Genomic DNA, 20,518 nt, shown 5'->3' with positions numbered 1-20,518 from the left:
AGAGGGTTTTCTAGCGTGAAACACCTTGATATGGTTTTGTCCGTGGCAAACCCTCAGTCAAAGCCTAAGAAACAGACAGTGTGGGATAACGAAGTGTTGATAATAGCTATAGTTTAATAGGAAACTTTGAATGTCTAAATGGCCATTTTTCATTTTCTTCATGTAATGTTTATTGCCAGCATATCAGGCACAGCTGGGGTACATTAGCATCTCCGCGAACAAGACACCCCCTCTTGCCACGAGCAAAAACATTGCCCAAAGTTAGCTAGACAACTTTGTAGACCCGATTAGAAAGTTTGTCCGGAAAAAGGCTGAGCGGACTATTAGACCTAGGTTCGGAGGAACAGATTGCAGATCAGCTATGCGGAGAGAGTTACCCCGAAGTTGCTCCAGGACACCCCGGCTGGGGTATGGAGTATGCGGAGAGCTGGCTGCCCCAGACTGTGTAAGTGGATACTTATATTCGCTATTCCAGAGGGTGTCCAGCTTCTCCGTTGATTTTACTCCATCTGCACACTCATCCTTGACTTAGCAGAATATGAACTCACTACCTTTGCTCCTCGCTGCTGCTTTTGTAGGCTTCCTATATGTGTTTCTTACCAAAGGCCGGAGAGAGAAAGGTCTCCCTTCTGGTGTGTACTCCTTTGCCCCTGGTACTGTTTTCAGGTTTAGCTGGCATGACGCTGACTGAATCTCCATTCTACCAGGACCTCCCACCCTACCAATCTTGGGAAACCTTCACCAAATCCCGGTAAAAGGATCTTACCTAAAGTACGCCTCTCAAATCATCCTATGAGCTGATCTCGTTTTGTGTCATTCTATCTGTTTTGCCGCTTACAACCGCAGATTCACAGAATGGGCCTCCCAGTACGGCGGCCTGTACTCGCTCAAACTCGGCACCGGAACAGCGATCGTCATCACCGACCCCCGTCTCGTCAAGGAGGTCATTGACCGCAAGAGCTCCAAATACAGCAACCGGCCTGATTCGTTTGTTGCGCATACCATCACAGGTGGCTCGCATCTGCTTGTGATGCAGTACGGCCCGCTCTGGCGTACGATGCGGAAGCTGGTTCACCAGCACTTTATGGAGACAGCGGTGGAGAAGAGTCATATACACGTTCAGAATGCGGAAGCGGTCCAGATGCTGAGGGACTTTTGTGTGAGGCCGGATCAGCATATGTTGCATCCGAAGAGGTACAGTAACAGTATTATCATGAGTCTGGGTAGGTCTCGCGTTGGTCCAGCTGGATCGAGCTAGGGCTAGATAGGCTGACCGGCGAAAAGTGTACGGGGTTCGAACGCCTTCGGTTCACACGGCCCATATGACGCAGTTGTATGAGATGATGGTTCGTATCCTTTCTCCTATCCTCTACTTGCATTCAAGGGATGCAGACTGACCATGCGCCCATCTTCCTTCCAGGAGCGATGGTCCAAGGTAATGGAACCAGGCAACACGCCCCCTGTCGACATTTACTCCTTTCTCCACTACATCCCCCAGAAAGTCTTTGGCAACTGGCTCTCGCGCGCAAAGGGGGTCCGGGATGAAATGTGCCAGCTTTACGGGCAGTACCTGGACCTTGTGGACTCGCGGCGCAAAAAGGTTGGCAGCACGGGCTCGTTCATGGATACGGTGCTTGACCAGAATGAGAAGCTCGGCCTCACGCGCCATCAGCTCTATTTCCTCGGCGGTGTCCTCATGGAGGGTGGCTCTGACACGTCGAGTTCGATCATTCTGGCGTTCATTCACGCCATGACAAAGTGGCCTCAGGTTCTGAAGAAGGCGCAGGCTGAGATAGATAGTGTCGTAGGCGAAGACAGAACGCCAGTCTGGTCAGACTATGGCTCGCTGCCCTATGTTGCGGCTACAGTCAAGGAGGCCATGAGATGGAGACCTGCTGTCCCGTTGGCGTTCCCGCATGCAGCTGCTGAAGGTTGGTCCTCCACTTCTCCCACACCCTTCAACTTCGTTGTCGATCGTGATGCTGAGATTGTAAAACAGATGACTGGGTTGACGGCCATTTCATACCCAAAGGCAGCACGGTCATCATCAGTGGCTGGGGCATGCACCACAACGAAGCCCGGTTCGGCAATCCTTCAGTCTTCGATCCAGACCACTACAAGGGTCAGACGGCCCTTGCGCCTGAATTAGCTAATGCTTCTGATTACACTGCGCGCGACCACTATGGTTACGGCACCGGACGCCGCATCTGCCCGGGCATCCATGTTGCCGAGCGGAACCTGTTTCTGGCCATTTCGAAACTCATTTGGGCCTTCTCTATCGAGCCCGGAGTGGATGAGAGTGGGAAACTGATCGAGCCGGACTTGCATCCAACGACCGGATATAGTGAAGGGTTTTTGGTCTGCGCAAATGATTTTCCATGTCGGATTATGCCCCGATCGGAGAGACGGCGCGAGACCATCATGAAAGAGTATCAGAGGGCGCAAGAGGAGGTCTTTTCTCGATTCGAGAATATCTCGTCTTGATTTGGAGAGAGTCAATTACCGACTCGATGTGGAATGTATCTAGGAATAAAGAATGGTCTAAGACTGGCCAGTCAGGCAGCCCATATTTTTCATCCAGTATACGTTCTAGTAAGGTATATTCCGCGAAGGCGCATATACTTGGTAAAATAACCTGTTATTTTGTTTCATTATTTCCAGCCCTTCCTCCGTGAGCCACTGCAGTAACATATCCAAAGCGGCAGGACCAAGTATATAAGGTATTTCACAACTCAACTGAAACTAGAGTTCTTCCACTCTTTCAGCTGGAGTTTATGACACCCGGTAGTATTGGTCAAGAGCTGTAAGCGCGATAGCGGCCGGGGTGGTAGTAGTTGAATCGTTACACTGTCGATTTCTGTAGCCAGTCCCAATAGCCATGAAGCCCTTGACCAAGGAGGGTGGCCCGAGGGCGTGCCGGAGAAGCTGACCGAAGGTCAGACGGGGGAGGATTCAGGGAGCATCAGAGAGTATAGTAGGACAACCCTGGTTTTTGCAAACTCATACCCAACGGAATTCCCCCCGTTTGGAAGACGCTAGGATGAGTTCATTGCCGTAAGCCAGGACCCTCATGGCTTGGGGCTTATATTAGCTCCTGCTGATCCGATAGAATACCAAATCATGGTTCATCTCGTTCCATGCATCTTTTGCAATTTTCCAAAGTTGGCCGGGGGAGAGCGATCGGACCGTGTTGTTGAATATCAGATTGCTCGTCCAGACCCAATTTTGGGAGACTTCCGGCCTTTGCCTTAGACAGATTCCGGCCAGCCTTTTGCAAAGCCGTAATCAATGGTTACGCTCGGGGGACCTAGGTCCTCGGCTGGTCGTTTTGTATTGAGATTATATGTATCTATCGCAGTACCAAGTGCGCATAGGTTCACAAACCCCAGATGAGGGAGCCTGAGAACGATCATGAAGCCGAATCCATTCTTGTAGCTCTATACAATATTAGTGAATGTAGAAGCCGCAACTTCTTTTATCAGTAGGAGAGAGACTGCCTATTAAAAGTGTACCACAATTCTTGGACAGTAGATTATATTCCAACAGAGAGTGCCAGGGAGTACCCTGGAACTCAGCACCCAGTGCCATTTTAAAGGAAGATAGTTGCAGTCTATTGCTCAGTTCCCACTCTAACATTCCTTGGTAATTATTAAGTGGTTAGTAAGCTGTTAAAAGCTAAGTTAACTATTATATGGTTGCTTACAAAACTTCATGAGTATTCTTTAACAGAAATTCTGGCTATAATATATTATAATATGGCCAGTTTTATTGTACAATAAGTTAAGTAGCTATTAACTATCTAGTAAGTAGTTAGTAGCCCTATAAGTCTATAAGCAGGGAGCTCCAATACTCCTTCCTCTGCCTGGTAAAGGTACTGGTAATACTATTTCTAACAAGCCAATCAGCAACTGGAACACGAGAATAAAGTTTCAGAACTGGCTGGGATTAGATATGATGTATATCCTTTAAAGATAGAGCCACATTAGAGAGATTAGTGGCTTGTAAGCACTTTAAAGAGGGTAAGTTAGGTTGAAAGATATTGATTATACTCTTGTCAAGTTGTGATAACCGCCGAGATGCTGATTACCCCACACCAGCCCAACTGACCGAAATATCGACCTCAGCTGACCTGATCTCTCCCGCCGGCCACCACATATATAGATTCACAGATAGTAAGCTACTAGCACTCCAAGCGAGTTCTGTCCTACCTGTCATGATCCTTCCTACAGACTAGGCACTCGCCAGTAGCTGACCATATAACGCTGTTCCGAGCGCCCTTACACGTTCCTCGTACAAGGTACCGGACTTTTTGCTTAGCGGTATTTGAGTACATGCCGCTATACTAGGTCTTCATATAGTGCTAAGAATAATAATATACCTGCTAAGCAACGCACGATCCTCTGAATTTCCGACAGGAATAGACGGGCCCCTAATCTCCCTTCTCCTTCGATCCAACCCACAAACTTTATTTGTTGATGCTGTCGGTCTCTCGAACAATAATGGCGGCAGTCCAGCAGCCGCTCACGTCCACAACTCTGGCAACGGCCAGTCTCACGGGCGTTGCTCTTCATCTTTTCCACTTCAAACAAGTTGAGGTTGATAAGCGTCCCGTGTTGACGGCTGCGTCTTTCATAGTGGCCTATTTTCTGATTGCCAATACACTTTGTTGCAATTCTGCGAAGTTCAATTGATGTATGAAGTATGATTGATTGTTGTGTTGTTTTGAAGCTATCGCTAGTGATATCATTTCTTATTCTGCCCGACGACCGACCGCCTGGGTCACGGGCTATCATCCTGCGAGCCAGGCTTTGGGATATGGCAACACACAGCTTTCAATATTTACTATACATCTCTACTTGGTCTAAAGTCATCCGGGGTGCAAGCGTTTTTTTTCACCTTTGCTAAACTGCCCGCGCAGATACTGGGGTGGGTTAGTAATAGACTGCGGCATATATGCGGATATCAGATAGCTCGCATTATTACAACCATATATCTTCCCACAGGAGGAAAAAGCAAAGAAAAAAACAAACATACAACAGCTGGGGTTCGCATGTGGTCACCCACCATACTACTAACCAGCCGGCGTGTGGCTTAAGTACGGCTGAGCGGACGGGAAGCCCTGTTTTCCACACCCTATGGTCGTATGTGCTGGAATTTAAAAGTAGAAAGATCCATATTGTACAAACCAGAATTCTTCAGCTGTACTTGACCGATATTCTCAGGCTTGGGATTAGGGCTTGGATACGTACCAGTGGCATTCAGCTTTCACTCTCACCGCGACTAGCGCTAGTATTATTTACCATGACTTAGAGAATGACAGAATGATTATTCGTCTCCTAGAATGGACAGCCAAACCCAAAAGTGAGTCTCGGCAAAGTCGTCCTACATAAGAGCTATGCAGCTCGTCAGTGAATTGATAATTGGACGGAACCGGAAAAGAAGAAAGCGAGAACATCTGGGCCAGCCAGAATATGCGACGCGGGAAAGGAGGGGGAACTCCTGGCAAGTACGACCTTCGTTCTGTCTCTACATGGAGTAGAGACAGTCTCTACTTTAGTCTACGACCACTGTGATATGCGAAAGAAGCTCTACATTGTCCACGAGGATCTGCTCGTGAGTTGTGCCGCATTCCTCTTGGAAACCTCCAAAGATGTGCCTTGATGGAGCAAGGGAAAAGAACAGCGTTGCAGGAGGTAACGCTTGCATCGTTAGTGGCCAATTTCGATTGCGAAAGGGTAGACGAGTCTCCTATTCCAAATGTCATGTGTATGCCTTGATAGTTGAGTTTGGATTGAATATATAGCAAATTAGTGCCCAAAAGGCGGTTTGATATTACGTCTTCGACGAGTTCGAGAGCTTTCTGTCTTGCGGATGACTAGAATACCATACACAAGAATGGCAGCACAGAATCTGTGAATAATTTCGTTATTCTGTTTTCTGACTGACTGCGAAAATGGGTGAAGTTGGACTGGCTTGCTGCAGCTTGGGTGTTCCCATTTATGTACACAGGAAGTCTTCGCTGCGTTGATATCGCGCTAATGCAGTACTGCCACTGTAACAGCTTATTGCTTTTTCTAAGAAATTACTACGGCAACGAATGTTTGGCATAAGGCTTTGGTGGTATTGAAAAGGCGAGAAAAGAGAATACAATAAAAACGCCAAAACTAGCAGAAATGAAGCTATCCAGAGGTTTTCAGGGCTCTGGGAATAGGTGTTCACGCGCAGAAAGCTGGCCCTTCATCTGTCCGCCCATCCAGTTTCAAGCAAGATAGCGCTCACGGCCATCTGTACATATTGTCCCCATTATGTCGTATAATTCTCCTGTATATGCCTTATGGTTCTGTATCTTTAGGAGTCTCCTTTGGACGCCCAGTCACTTGCCATCCTCCACATATTCAAGTTTAACCCTCTGCATTGAGCAGGATTGTAGCCACGATCTTGACCCTTCTGGAATATGTCTCGTGTTGTTCAAATGTTGACTTGAAGCATCTTGGCTATATCTGTTGACTAGATCCAACCTAGTAGGAAAGGATTTGAACTCGAAGCTCGTTTGGATAAGGCGCTGGCATGTAGATATCGCAGACAGGAAAGGGCGCACACGGTTCGGAGGCAGAAGTAGAAGCAGAGAGGCAAATGTGGAAGAAAAAGCGCTTAGAACGATAAACAAATGTTTGATTTGTGATAGCCATCTGGGGGAAGCCTCGAAAGTGAGGAAAAGTTATGTTGTTTGCTTTGGGAGATCTATATCTCAACTTAAGTTAAAGCTACTTGTCTAATGACCTGTATTTGTATTACAGGACTTGACATCAAATGTCACTAGTGCGGCGAAGACTTTTTTGGTGCACACCCCCGGTATGTTCCGATATTTGTTGCGACGGTGGACATCTAATCGCACTGTATTATACGTTCGGCCATTGACATGCTCATCTAGACTTTGAAAGCGATTGCGTTTCAAAAGGATTATTTATTTATAAGTCAAAGTGCTCATATCAAGTTTGCGCAGGGGGTATTATATCAAAAGCAACGGGGTCATGAGAAAGGGTCGTCGTGGGGTAGGAAAATAAAGTCATACAGTGACGGGGTATATACTTGAGAAACAAGTGAGGTACCTAAGCACAGTGGACGGGGTAAGGTGATTAAGCAAGCTGTCTTTCCAGACTGCGACCCGGCCCTGGGGTGAGAATAGGCGGTAGATTTCGGTATGGCTCTCTGAGCCCACGACTGGTGTTGACTGCACCAACGCTCTGATCATCAAGATGCAGTTGTCGGTTGAGATCAACATGAAGTTGATCTGGCAATGGAGGCGGGCCGAGGTATCTAGGATTTGGGGGAACGGACGGGTGCTGCATAGGAAAGGTCACAGACTCGTTAGGGCCATCTGGAAGTGTGACATGGGTCGCGTGTAGGGTGCGAGCGATGTCTTCAAGGAGGACCTCCATTGGAGCGATATAGGCGATGCGAAGTGCCTCGGACCATGCCAGGACAGCTCCACAAACGCGGCCAGTGGATTTTTCAAAGACCCAAGCGCCAGAATCACCGGGAACTAAAGAGCCAGGTTAGTATGAGAAGGGAGAAAGTTAACGAGAATGCTGGCAAGCAACACTCACTCACCTCCGAAGTTCCCATCCACCCCAAAGCTCGTGGAGAAGGTGTGCCGACCATGTAGCTTCACCATCGTCAACGCCTTCGAAATCTGTCCAGTTTGCAACCCGCTAGTTCGGCCACAGCAGTGAACATTGAGGCCACCAAGCTCCTCAAACCGTGCTATGTCATTCAAGAGGATGGGGTTCCGTTGTTGTAGGGGCATCGGTTCACCCGGTCTCCGTCTCGCTGAGGCCACTAAAGAGTAGGACGGCTTGTCGTAGACAATATTCCTCGCGTCTAAGCGATCCTGGTTGATCTTAATCAAAGCCCAGTCGATTTCATGCTTGATGCCCTGTCGTGTCCAGCGTCGAACGCCTGAGGAAGCATAAACGTATCCGAAAGTGTGGGAAGCGAGATGCTCGTCATCTCTGTCCTCGGGGCTTGGAAAGAAATCTTCGCGAACGTCATCAATGGCAGGCTGGGTTACAAACACGGGAGGCTCTTCTCCAGGTTCGATGCCAGCTGTGTCTCCGATCGACGCTCTGTCATCGTCATCGTAAGCAAAGTCGTCGTCGCCCTCGTCAGATGAATATCCTTCAGAGAGCGCAAAGTCATCATAGTAGTCGTCGCCATCCTCGTCATCGGAGACTTCAAATTCGAGACTATGTGCAGAGGAGTCATCATTCCAAGCTGACATGAGCTGTGAATTCTGGGAAGCCAGATCGCGAGTCCAGTTTCCGGCCGACCGAAGCAGAGCATCCTCCAAAGCTTCATGTATATCATCCGCATCCTCTTGATCGCTGGGAGCCTCGAGCATGTGATGTACTGTCATACCGTAGGGAACACCATCAACTAGGATGGCACCACCGTACGACACAGGAGGGAGATGTTCTTCATTCATGAAGGCGCCCATGGATGCACCGCAGAGAGGCCTCGGCTGAAAACAGGGGTTAGGGTCCTGCGGAGGAGGAGGGGCTTCGATAGTGCTAAGAGGTCCAGTCTTTGCAGGGCGGCGGCGCTTCTTGCGCGGGACTTTGGATCGCTCAATATCTCCGCGAAGCACAAGCAAGTCCCAGTCTTCTTTGTCATCAAGAGGGAAGTACTTCTTCAGCGCCGCCCTAACCTTCTTAACGCTAGCACAAGTCACACAAATTGTTGTCTTCGCATTTTCCAAACCGTCGCCCGTCATCATGAGAGTGACACCGCATGATTCAGACGAATCCTTCAATACCTTCTGCAGCAGCTTCCTCAATTTGGGCAGCATGCGGAAGTTCCACTCATCGAGGTGTTCTTGAGGAATTTCGACCGTTGTAAGTTTCTTGAATGTGCGCTTCCTCAGCCTTTTTTCTTCAAGCCCGATCTTCATTAATTTGGTCTCAGGGGTAAGAGCCACAGCCACTGGTTGCGAGAAGCGGGTTACTTGTTCAGGTCCCTTGTATTCTCGCGCAGCTTGCTTTGCAGCATCTGCTTCGGAACCAGGGACAAGCGCTAGAGGAAGACAATCGTCCAGCTCTTCAGCTGCTGGAGCAGAAAAAATGTCAATCCTGCAGCACGACCAAGTTATTTTACACAAGGTGTAAACGAAATTCATGGAGAAAGCAAAAGTGCTCTCGGGTGCCGAAAGATCCAAGACCGGGTAGTGGAAGGTCTGAGGTATTCTCAAGTTGAGGTCATCAAATGGCTGGGTCGAAAGGTGGAAATTTGGTGCATCGAGACATAATTGAACCACATGAATGTATGCACTACCGCACTTGGGGCCTAGCTTCCTCAGATACATACTCTCCACCCTTTGCTTGAACATAGAGTTGTTGTATTTGAACTTCCACAGGCGACTGATCGGCGTCCAAAGGCCAATCTCCATCAGGACCAAGCCGAGAGAGTAGAGATCGTATGCCCAGGCTGCATCATCTTCGATCAGCCTCTTATCGTCGGGATGGCGGTACATATTCGAAGAAAGCGGCTCGGGAGACGGGTTGTTCCCGGAGAACTGAGCGAAGGAGGTAAGATAAGGACGACGGAGGTTTTCAGTCACTCCAACTTGGTTTTGATTTGAGTTTGCCAGACCTTGGAAGATGAGAACATTATGGCTGTTGATATTTCCGTGAACGAGATTCTGACTTCTGAGCTGCAATACAGCCATAAGGAGGTCATAAGCTAAGCGGAACCTAGTCTCCAGGCTCGGTACCGGAAAGTCGTCTCCCATTTGGAGAAGCGAAACCAAGGGCTTAGGCTTCAGATCATTTAGAAGGTCGGTAGGGTTCTGGAGGAACGGGAAATAGTCGATTGGCATTTGATAGACGAAAGCGTAACGGGAATTGGGTCGATCAATGTAGTACCCAAGGAAGTTCAGTAGTCCAAGGTGGGAGACCCGCGCATTCTGGACCAGCTGATCAAGTGTCTGATGCACATTATCAAGCCGTGCATCTCCGGGATAGGGAGGTTCAGACGACGAGTCAAGTACCATTGGGGTGTATTCAACGAGGATGCTAACAGTAGCATCCTTTAAGTTGTGGCGGAAAGGTAGAGCTGATGTTTTCATGCGGCCAAGGACTCGAGAGTTTGTGGAAGCGGCCACCATCTCATATGGAGGTGGATTATTGTCGTGGGATGCACCGGTTAGCTGTAATGCTGAACGGTCGATTAGATACCTCTTTGGTTCGACGGAGGCTTTACTGAAAGCTTTATTGAACTTTGGTTGTTCGAAGACAGGTGACTGGGTGATGGCATGGAGATTGGTGAAAGAAGAGTATTCAAACGCCTCCTTGGACTTCGGTGACTGGGGACTCTGATGCCTTTGCGTACTATCAAAGGAGGCACCATGAGATGATTTGGAGTTCTGAAGGTTTCCGCGGCCCAGATCACCGCCAGGACTGCCGACCTGGGGTGAGGGATAAGACCGGGTCCGACTCTTACCCGAAGGCTGTGCATTGGCGGTCATATCGCGGCGCGAGCCAGAAAGGTCGTAAAGGACGTCGATGCATGCCGTCAACTCAGTGAGCAGGGTCTTGGAACGAGCGATCTCAGCGCTGGTCCAGTTGGTCTTGTTCGAGAAACCGCCGAGTCCATCAGCCGCGGGAGACTCCGCTTTACCTCCCTTCGGAGGTAGATCTGAGGCGCCCTTATTCTGTAGCCGTTCCGCCTCGCTGAGTATATCTTGAATCGACGACATTACGCTTTCCACCACATCACTAAAACCAGCTTGCGTCAGCGATTCGTCGATGTCGTTCGGCTGAGCGGCGCTCGCGTCGCTCCAGTCCAAACCCCACGCCAGAAGCCTATCCCTCTGTGTCTTGAAATTACGGTGGATGGAAACAAGCTCGGGGTCATCAGCGGCGTTGGAGGCGGTAGTGACACTCTCACAAGATGTCTTGGTGTCGGTATACATCTTCGTGAGGCGCCGCTGGAGGTATGAACCCCCATGGTGCGGGAGTACGGACATCTTGGCGACACCGGAGACGACTCGGGCGGATGCGGGGGCGGGGGTTGGTCTCAGAACATTTCAGAGGCGAGCGCTGTCGTTGAGCGAGCGGATAAAGCCAGAAATATTGAAGCACTAACAGCACGACGTTGATAGACGAGAAAGTTAGGAGAAGGCTGCAGGAGAGGAGCAGGTTGCAATAAGAATACCTTGGCTGTGGGAGGGAATTGTGCTGCCTAACCAATAAGGAGTGGCGAGTGAAGCAAAGCCTCATCGCCAAGCCACAGATCGGGAGAATCACGTGGCAGGCAACCACTTTGATGTGCTGACTCAGTGCATCGGCGGCCCACCTAGCTAGCTACTAAACCGCAGGCTATACACAATGATCTACTAACACCTCCGCATCAACAGATCTTCGTTACGATCTTCATCATCTATCCCTTGGCGTTAACTCATCATATTTTGATGCCTAAGCTGGCGGTCTGCAACTAGCTGGACTCATGATAGCTGGTGGCTCAAGAGCATTGACCATCTTGATTAAGCTACGCGATTCATTCATGCTTGGGAACCAGACCGAGGACTAGCTCCTGCTGTTTTGTGTTGCTCTTGGGACAGGCAGAACAATTCCCCAAATTCGATCTCGTGACTTGGCCGATGGCTTACGACCAAACCAGTCATTAACGTGCAGTAATAAATATCCGAACGATTCACGTGCTTCCAGAAACGAGACGGCTGGCTTGTGATTAAGGATGCAACCTGCCATATACCCACGACGGTTTCCAACACAATCGCGATCTCCGGATTGAACAATGGACTAGAAGAGTTTCAAGGTTTGACCTAGGTATCGAAATCGCCCGCGTTGGTAAACTGGGGCCTGGAAGCAAGGAAGTTGAGGGCACATTTCCGTATCTCCTTGACTAACGACTCTTACAGGTTGGAACCTAGTGAAGAACAGAGTAATATATGGATTAGACTTATAGTCCAGATACTACATTTGAATTGCGTATAGGAACCCTACTCTAGTCGGGGACTAGAAGCAAATGCAGATGCCTGGTCCGCACGAGGTTTTTGGTCCGCTAGATCCGCCGACGAGAAATCTATCAGCCTAGCGTAGGTGGGTGACGTTTCGACCAAGCCGAATTGAGAATGCTGCGTCGTCTCAAGCAATTCTATTTACGAGCGTGTGCTGCTGCTGCACGTCCGGCCCTTCGACCAAAAACGGCCCCGGACGTAAGACCACTTCCCCCAGGATAATTATCCCAAAACAGCCCACCCAACATCTCACCGGCACAGTACAACCCAGGCACCGGTGAATCTGTAGCCGATGAGATGACACCGCCAGTTTCATAGTCGACAGCTAACCCGCCAAAAGTAAAGGTCACACCGCAGGTCACTTTAACAGCAAGATACGGCCCCCGCGTAAGCGGCGTGGCCCAGTTCGACTTTGGCAGGGCCAGCTTCCTACGGCTTGACTGCGTAGATAGACCATCCTTGATGGCTGGGTCCCACTTGTGGTTCGGATTCTCATCTCGAAAAGCCGCAACAGCCTTATTATACTCCCTAATTGTATCCAAAAACTGGTTTGGATTTCGTAATCCACGCTTAGCACATTGATCAGCCAGCTCTTCCAATGTATCCCCTGTAATCCTCTCGACAATCTCCTCCCGGTACTCCTCCGCTCGTAACCAAGGCACCATATCGGCGTCCCATACCTGAAACGCAACATGGCCCGGCTGTGCCAGAATCGCCTTCCCAAATACCGCATATGTATAGTTCCTCATGTCGACGCCCTCATCAACAAATCGCTTTCCCTCGGCATTAATCATAAGTCCCAACGGATACCCCGATTTCGTAAATTCGTTCGAGATTTCCCGGTCCCCGGAGTCAGCTGGTGCATTCGCATCCCATGCGACAGAGTGACACCCGGACCAATTCCCCGCTTGCTTTGCGGATGCATCGCGGATGGCCATCTCGAGACATACGCCGTTGTTGTACGGTGTGCCGCGGACATGTGCAAAATCCCAGCCGGGACCGAGAAACTGTGCCCTCATCCGGGGGTTCGCTTCGAAGCCGCCAGCGGCGAGGATGACAGATTTGGTAAAGATTTCTCGTTCGCCGAGCTCCAATCCAGGAGTGGAGCCAGAAGATATAGAGGTAGAAGTATTTTGCACAATCACAGAGCGGATACCACCAGTAGAGGGATCAAGAATAAGCCGTTTCGCTGCTGTGTTGAACAAAATTTCAACGCCTAGCTTCTCGGCCGCGTGTCGTTCATCCTCAATTAGACCCTTCCCCCCATTCTGCGTCTTCAAACACATCCCGCCCCAGAATCTGAACCGCCCATCAATCTCGTACGCCTGGCGATTAAAACTCAACTGGAAGCGCACTCCATGCTCTGCTAGCCACTTGACCGCATCGTTGCTATCCCCCACAAGCGTTTTTGAGAGATGGGGATCTGACCGTCCGACACAAATCCGCGTAATGTCACCCAAGAAATCTGCCGGTGTGTACGGCTCAACGTCGGTTTTAGATGCTTTCTCCTGGTCGACATTGTCCACGAGCGGAAGGATGTCAGTTAGGCCGGCATGGACAGTTCTGAAAGCTCCAGCTGTAAAGTAGGAGTTTCCTCCTGCCCAGTGCTCGGGGCAGGAGTCGATAAGAAGGACTCGACCTGCTCCAGATTCGGCTGCTGAGATCGCGGAACAGAGGCCCGCATTGCCGCTGCCGATTACTAGGACATCAATTTCCGGGTTGGAAGACATCATTAGGGGATCGTATTCAGTTCTGAGGTCAAATATTGGAGCTTAGGGCGGAGAGCAAAAATGCACAGAACAGGTATCTGGAGGCAGTGGATGACAGAATAGAGCTACAAGATAGTGCAAGCCTAGGTCTGTGCAAGATGGAGAAGTCGTCGAAGTTGTTTCTGTGGCATGTAACTTCTCTCGGCTACTAAAAGCGCTCGGCTGATCAACATGACGGAGAATCTCCGACACAGCACATCTCTATGCGTACCTGGCTTGAGTTTTGTTTTTTGCAATATTCGTCGAACTATATATGGTTGCAACCCATCTGTAGAACGTATGGTGCAATCTCGACTTCCCACTTGATTGCCCTACATGGCGAGTTTGACCTACGGCTGAAAGGATGAGAAGTCTGAGGTAGAATTAGGAGGTTGAGTTATGTAAACTGCATATGTGTTTAGATCTTATCTAGGCCTCCGGCATCGCTCCCTCATGGAGTTCCCCCAGAGGGTAACCTCCCATGTATGATTGATAACGCAAGCACCCAACAACAGTTGTGCCACCAACACCAACATTACCGGGTCTAATGCAACCCAATTCAAAGTGCTTCTTTGTTATATCCTTGCAGGTAAGACCCACCATTGGGGTTACCGGATTTTGATTCGGGCCCTCGCAACCCTTTTCCCAGGAGACGATGGAATAGTAGATCTCTGTCGATTTGGGAAGACCACCAACTATCCACTCGATCTTGTCACTTGGCCCGAGAGACATGTCATGTTTGCTGATTCCGTCTCCCTCGCACTTTTCGATAAGCTCGTCGACCAGAGAGTCATTTTTGATGTTAATGGGATCGCTATCAAGCAGACAGACAGTCTCTTTGACGAGGCTTTTTGCGCTTGGAAGGGGCTCTGCTGCTCCGCTTTCAGTAGAAGAGGAAGAGCCAGACGAGTCCAGGTCTTCAGGTCGTGATACTTGGACACCTTTGATTCCACCACCACGCAGCTGGGAGGTATAGCGTAAACAACCAATTACAATAGAGCCACCGTAGCCGTATTTCGTCTTGCAGTTTTTCATTGAGAAATTGTCGACAATGAGCTGGTGGCAATTACGACCGACCATTGGATGGTGGACGTTTTGCGCTGGCCCCTCGCAGCCTTTTACCCATTCGACATCAACAACGTACCATGGCTCTTCATGGGGAGAGTTCCCAGATGCTAATGAATATTCAATACGTTCGTCGTCGGGTCCGAGCATCGTATTGTCGTTGATGGGTCCCTGCCCGTCACGGCATAGCTCAGCAACGTCCTCAACATTCGCCTGGTCTAGCTTGGCGGGGACGAAGTCGTCTTCCTCGAAACATATTCGTTCGCTGACGAGATCCATATTGGCTGAGAGTGTCCCCTCTGCATTATTAGTGGGCTTTGGCGGCACGTAAGTCGGAAGGGTAAAGCCTGGCGGCTGTCCTGGTGGATTGACTGGTCTAACACTGGTAGTTGTGATGAACGTGCTTGGATTCGGGGACGCAGTCGAAGAGGACGTAATCATTGGGCATACTTCGTTGTAACTAACATCTCGTTGTTGAACTTGAGCAGGAACATGGGGAAACGTCCAGAATTCAGTATCGTCAACCCTCGTTCCGCTTACCCACAACCGATAACGACCGACTGCAACGTGCTGGTTCCCTGCTTGTAGAACATGATCTATTGGTGAGACTTCTAGGATCACTTTGCCCCAATGTGCATTGTCACCTTCGGCCAAATCGCGAGGACCAGGCTGATAACCAACAGTCTGGCCATCTGCTCCCTGTGGAATTCCCCATGCAGAGCTTTGATAAAGGAACGCAGTGAAAAGCTCCGCTAGCAATGAGACTCGGTATTCGTACTCCAGGCGTTTCCCATCTTCAGTTGTATGTGTAACCACGAAGACTCGAGGTGTATTCTTCGGGTGTAGAGGTCCAGGATTTGCTAATGTTCCAACCAAGCTTGAGATGGGCTCAACATTATCAAACTCTTCCCCGCCCTGAGTGAGAGCGTCGAATGAGTACTTCTTGAAATACTCTTCGTCAGTCTCGTAGATCCGACCCTCCTCATCACGATTTATAAAGGTGGGCTTCTCCCAGATGTGTGAAATGTACACGCCCTTACTCGAGACGATGATCACCGAGGTACATCCGTATAATCCTTTGATGCCCAGGACTGTACTTGCCTTTTCGGGGAACGCGAACCACATCCCAGCCGTTGATACTCTAGGGAAATTGAACCATGCTGTCTCGCTCGTCAGTCTCCTGTATATATCGATCAGGTGTTCTTGCTGCGTGTTTGGAAGAGGTTTGACGTTGTCATCCTCACGTCTGAGCAGCTCGTATTCTCGTCGGCGAATGCTCAAATCGATCACAGAGTTGTAAGTTTGGCTCTCGGTGGGCAGGGCAGTCACTGTAGTCGTGGGGATATTCCCACAGTCAACTGGCGAGAGAGTTACCCAGGCTCCTCCTCCAGCTGAACACACATCGCCGCAATCTCCAGGCTCACACAACTGCGTAGGAGCCGGGGTAGGTATTGGAGACGACGTCAGAGAGGGTATGGGAATCGGGCATAATCGATGGTTATCGAGTGGGACATCCCGTCGTTGCACTTGGTCAATAGTGGGACGAAGAGAGTTCCATTCAGCGTAGAATAAAGCATCCTTAACAGAAACGCCCATTACCCACAGGCGATATCGACCGACTCTATGATAGCGTTGGAGGTCTGGTACGTCAAATCGGTAATATGGTGAGGCATCTAGGAGGACTTTGCCAATATGATCATCATCGCTGTAGATCGAATATTTAGAGGTACGGAGGTAACCGTAAACTTCGTAGTTTGCTCCATCTGGAACTTCCCCTTCATAAATTTGGTATAAGAACGCAGTGATCTGGCTACCTAGCCAATGAGTTCGCTCTGGATATTGGACAAGCGCGGAACCTTCCTCAGACCAAGGTGTAATCACATAGACCTTGGGTAGATTGAAAGGGTGAAGAGGCCCAGGACGTTCGTCCGTTCCCATCAAGTCTGGGAGCGTGATTTGTACATCAGGAAACTCATTTCCGCCCTGTAAGAGCGCGTCGACGGTGTACTTCTTAAAGTGTTCATCGGTTGTCTCCTGTAATCCCTGCTGGTCGCTCCAAAAGACGGGCCACTCCCAGAAGTGCGCAGTGTACACTCCTTTATTCGACACAATGAATATCGCGGTGCATCCATAGAGCCCTGGCATGCCGATGGCTATCCTTGCAGGCTTCTCGCCATACGGCTCATATGGCCACCACTCTCCGCTTACAGCAGTGTCATCCATGACCACGGTCCATTTATCATTTGCCGTGAGGAATTTGTAGACTCGGTACAAATCTTCATGCTGCATTTCACCAATGGCTGGTAGATCGCTGGGCACCTGTTCTGCGAGAGGTTCATCATCGTCGAAAAAGTCATTATTGTCCATGGGTTCATCATCATCATAATCAACTGGCTCAACATCATCATTGGGACCATCTTCATCTATGAAGTCATTGTCATCATCACGTTTTACAAAGCTGAACGCACGACGGTGGATAGCTGGAGGGATCACTGGGGGGACTCTCCGATGGGATATCTGGCTCTCGGTAGGCAACGCAGACACTGCGACTGTTGGGACCTTGACGCAGTCAAGCGTCGAAAGAGTCATCCACCCTCCATGTCCATAAGAACATGCACTTCCACAAGTGCCTGGCATACACAGTTCAAGCGAAGTCGGCGTGCTGGTGACAGTGGTTGTAGTCGCAGTAACCGAGCATCCACTGGTCGTAATGGTGGTCGTTGGATAGCAGGCCGTTGTTGAGGTTGTTGAGTCACCAAAAGTGACCGGGGTCGGCTCACAGAGGACAGTGACATGGTATACGGTTCCTTCAGAAGTACAAGATGTCGTCGTGGTGGTCTGCGAGGTTGACGTGCTAGAGTTTCCATTATCCTCGTCACTCTCATCATCAGTGTCATCGCTATCATCCTCGGCATTGTTCCCATTGTCTTTATCACCAAAGTCGTCATTAGAATGGTGTTCGTTGCGATCCTCATTGTGGTTATCATCGTCATTGTTATCAGGGCCGGGAGGCTTGCTAGTTGGATCAAGGACAGGAGTATCTGCTATATTCTCGGGTGCAATCAAATCGTGCATCATCTTCTTGACACCGTCGATATCTTGCTTCTCAATTGCATCCTTGAGGTGGCTTGTTATCTTTCCGATACAGCCCAATTGCCTCAAAAGTTTGCCAGCGACGTCGCCAGCAGCACCCGCAATGTCCTTGGCTATATTTAGCGCTCCGTCAATAAGACCTCGTTTTCTTAGTGAGTCGCAGCTGGGAGGCAGCTCCCCACCTAGGACTTTGATGAAGTGCTCAATATCATCTTCTACACCATCGATTCCCTTGACGGCCTGGGTTTGGAGAGAAGGACTCGGCTTTTCGACCCAGGCGTCGATGATCGGTAAGACGGACGCAAAGTCATCGGATATGCCAGACATGCTGGAAGCGAGTACTGTTCTCGGGAGAGGGGGCGCGATTGTAGTCTCAGAAACCGGTGCGGCTGTAATAAGCGGATCTCTTGATCTGTCATTTGTAGTGATTGGAAAGTCGACAACGGTAGGTCCGGCATCGTCAGCCGTAGTGATCGTAACGGGGTTAGCAACGGTGATATGAGGTTCCTCAGTAACTGTGACCACTAGCGTTGTGGACGTACGCACATCGGTTGGAGGAGACTGGGGCACCCTGGTAGTGCTGGTGACAGAACTGGAAGACGTGCTGTCTGGGACGGAGGTAGTGGATGTTGATATTCCTGTCGCAAGAGTCACAGAAGGATCGACTGGAGAGAGAGTCACTGACGGAGTGCTCGTCGGGATTAACGCTGTGCTGGTATTGGAACTAAAGACGGCGCCTGAACCGGGAGCATTGCTGGTGCTAGTGCTGGAGATAACACCAGGGCTATTGCTGGGAGTAACACTGCTGCTTCCGCTAGGAATGACCAGGGTGTTAGCACTTGAAATCTCTCCAGTACTAGTACTGGGAACAGCATTGGTGCTCGAACTGGAAGAGCCCTCGGTACTCGGGACGGCATTGCTGCTGGTGCTTGGAACGATGCTGGCGCTTGGGATGGAAATGGCAACAGTGCTAGTTCTTGGAATAGAGGGACTGGACTCAGAAAGGATGGACTCAGAAGAGCTGGACACAAGAATGCTCGAACCCGGAAAACCAAGAGAGCTGGGAACCACAGGGCCCATTACAGAAAGAGTAGAAACCAAGAGGTTGGGACCAAGAGAAACGGCAACAGAAGAGCTGGGGCCAAGAGAATTGGAAACAGAAGGAATTAACACAATAGAGCTCGAGAGAGAAGTGCTGACCCCACCGGTACTAGCAGGAAAGGTGAGACTAGGAGAGAAACCCGCCCAGCCATCCGACCTCTCAGAAGTGGGAACATAAGAGGTAATAAGAACAGGTGAAAGGACATAGGAGGTAATCACTGTAGAAGCAGAGACTGATTCAGCTGCGGCATTGTCTGGGCTGATAACTTGTGCCACTGCGTGAGCAGCAGAAGCTATCAAGCTACAGGCATACCACAGCATAGGCAGCCACATGGTTGTGTAGAGTAGATGTAAGGGAGCTTGGGCACAATCGGTATATGAAAAGTAGTGGAGAGGCGAGTGTGAGAAGAACAAGAGCCAGGTTGAAAGGAGATGGCGAGATATTTCTATTAAATACAGAGTGAGCGAGCCAGCAGGGCCAAAGCCTGCAGAGACACTTCTATTCACATAGCATAGTTACTAGAAAACTGCCACAAGTCATGCAGCGTATCTAGTTCAATATGTCAGGGACTTGTACAGTACAATTGATAGATAAAGCCTGTGCAGAGCTGTGGTGAATAAGCACAAATTTTCAGTTACTAGTCCCTAACCAAACTTTACTGACCTTGGGATAATGCATAGGGATATATAAAGACTTTCATCTATCCCATATCAAGGTTTGCTTTCTGGATGATCTGAAAGGAAAACGGCAGCGTATTTCCTGGCTGCGACAGGGAAGCAGGATCTCAGTATGTCCAGTCAAATGGTTGACAGCAACCTTACTTTGTAGTGTGTATTTGTTGAGAGAAGGCTTGAACACACTGTATGTCATCCATCATTCTCACCTTCAGGTAGCGTGTGTCTGGTGAATATAGCTGACTGTTTTATCTGCAGCCTTTTCTTCATTTTTCTCTGAGGAAGCCCGTAAGCATCTATTTTTTTCTCCCTTTGTCAGAGTTTTTGAGAACAGTCATTGCCATAGATTCAATACAGCTTAGGAAACCGAATATTCTGCATCGATTACCCCCAGTACAAGCTTGACGAGACAAATAGCTTCACCCAGCCCGGGTCCGGCAGGTAATGTCCACAGTGTCAAATTGCTATGCTCAAACACTTCAATTAACTTATGCTGAGCTCCAGTTGCAGCAAACAGATAGCCTACCGATGTCTTCGAGAAAGGCGAGAAGCTAACCGGTTACTCAGCTACTCTGCTGGCATTTGGATCCCTGTCTTTTTCTAGGAGTCTCCGTCGCGGAAGTCGTATCTATGCCTCGACTATTCTGGACAACTCTTGACATCCACGAGACTCCTCTGAGTTCACATTCAATTGATGTGGTGCGGAGTCAGGAAATAAAGTGATGTTGATGGTAGTGAAGGAAGGGGGAATAAAGACAGCAGAAGAGGTCTAGCGGTCTTGAGGGGAGACTATCTTGACGAT

At 49.5% G+C, this 20,518-nt stretch overlaps 4 protein-coding genes across 4 annotated transcripts, besides 1 other annotated feature; 1 reads left to right on the top strand and 3 right to left on the bottom strand.

The window, feature by feature from the left end:
* Positions 1–20,518: part of a sequence feature (contig 1.105 755..277183(-1)) that runs on past both edges of the window.
* On the top strand, positions 539–2,484 carry ANIA_10776 (cytochrome P450; the record flags this gene model as incomplete). The annotated part of the gene is made up of 6 exons (XM_050611880.1): positions 539–632; positions 708–771; positions 847–1,223; positions 1,285–1,346; positions 1,385–1,931; positions 2,000–2,484. The coding sequence occupies 6 exons, from the start codon at positions 539–541 to the stop codon at positions 2,482–2,484; spliced, it is 1,629 nt and encodes a 542-aa protein (XP_050466995.1).
* Positions 6,987–11,126, bottom strand: ANIA_06132 (protein sltB). Its single transcript, XM_658644.2, has 2 exons — positions 7,612–11,126; positions 6,987–7,543 (listed from the first exon to the last, which is right to left on the bottom strand). Exons 1-2 carry the CDS (start codon positions 11,021–11,023, stop codon positions 7,137–7,139), a joined length of 3,819 nt encoding a protein of 1,272 aa, XP_663736.1. The 5' UTR covers positions 11,024–11,126; the 3' UTR covers positions 6,987–7,136.
* Positions 12,172–13,764, bottom strand: ANIA_06133 (uncharacterized protein; the record flags this gene model as incomplete). The annotated part of the gene is made up of 1 exon (XM_658645.1): positions 12,172–13,764. One exon carries the CDS (start codon positions 13,762–13,764, stop codon positions 12,172–12,174), a length of 1,593 nt encoding a protein of 530 aa, XP_663737.1.
* Positions 14,212–19,374, bottom strand: ANIA_06134 (uncharacterized protein; the record flags this gene model as incomplete). Its single annotated transcript, XM_658646.1, has 1 exon — positions 14,212–19,374. The coding sequence occupies one exon, from the start codon at positions 19,372–19,374 to the stop codon at positions 14,212–14,214; it is 5,163 nt and encodes a 1,720-aa protein (XP_663738.1).

Source organism: Aspergillus nidulans, chromosome I (assembly GCF_000011425.1).
Source record: "Aspergillus nidulans FGSC A4 chromosome I".
Taxonomy (NCBI): Eukaryota; Fungi; Ascomycota; class Eurotiomycetes; order Eurotiales; family Aspergillaceae; genus Aspergillus; species Aspergillus nidulans.
Note: the sequence above shows the minus strand (reverse complement) of the source record. Positions and strands in the feature narration are given on the sequence as shown.

Excerpts from the sequence above, each read along its gene's own strand:
- ANIA_06132 (XM_658644.2), bottom strand. The coding sequence starts at position 11,023 with ATGTCCGTACTCCCGCACCATGGGGGTTCATACCTCCAGCGGCGCCTC. Across the intron at positions 7,544-7,611 it reads GGTGGATGGGAACTTCGGAG|TTCCCGGTGATTCTGGCGCT; the intron begins GTGAGTGAGTGT and ends CTGGCTCTTTAG.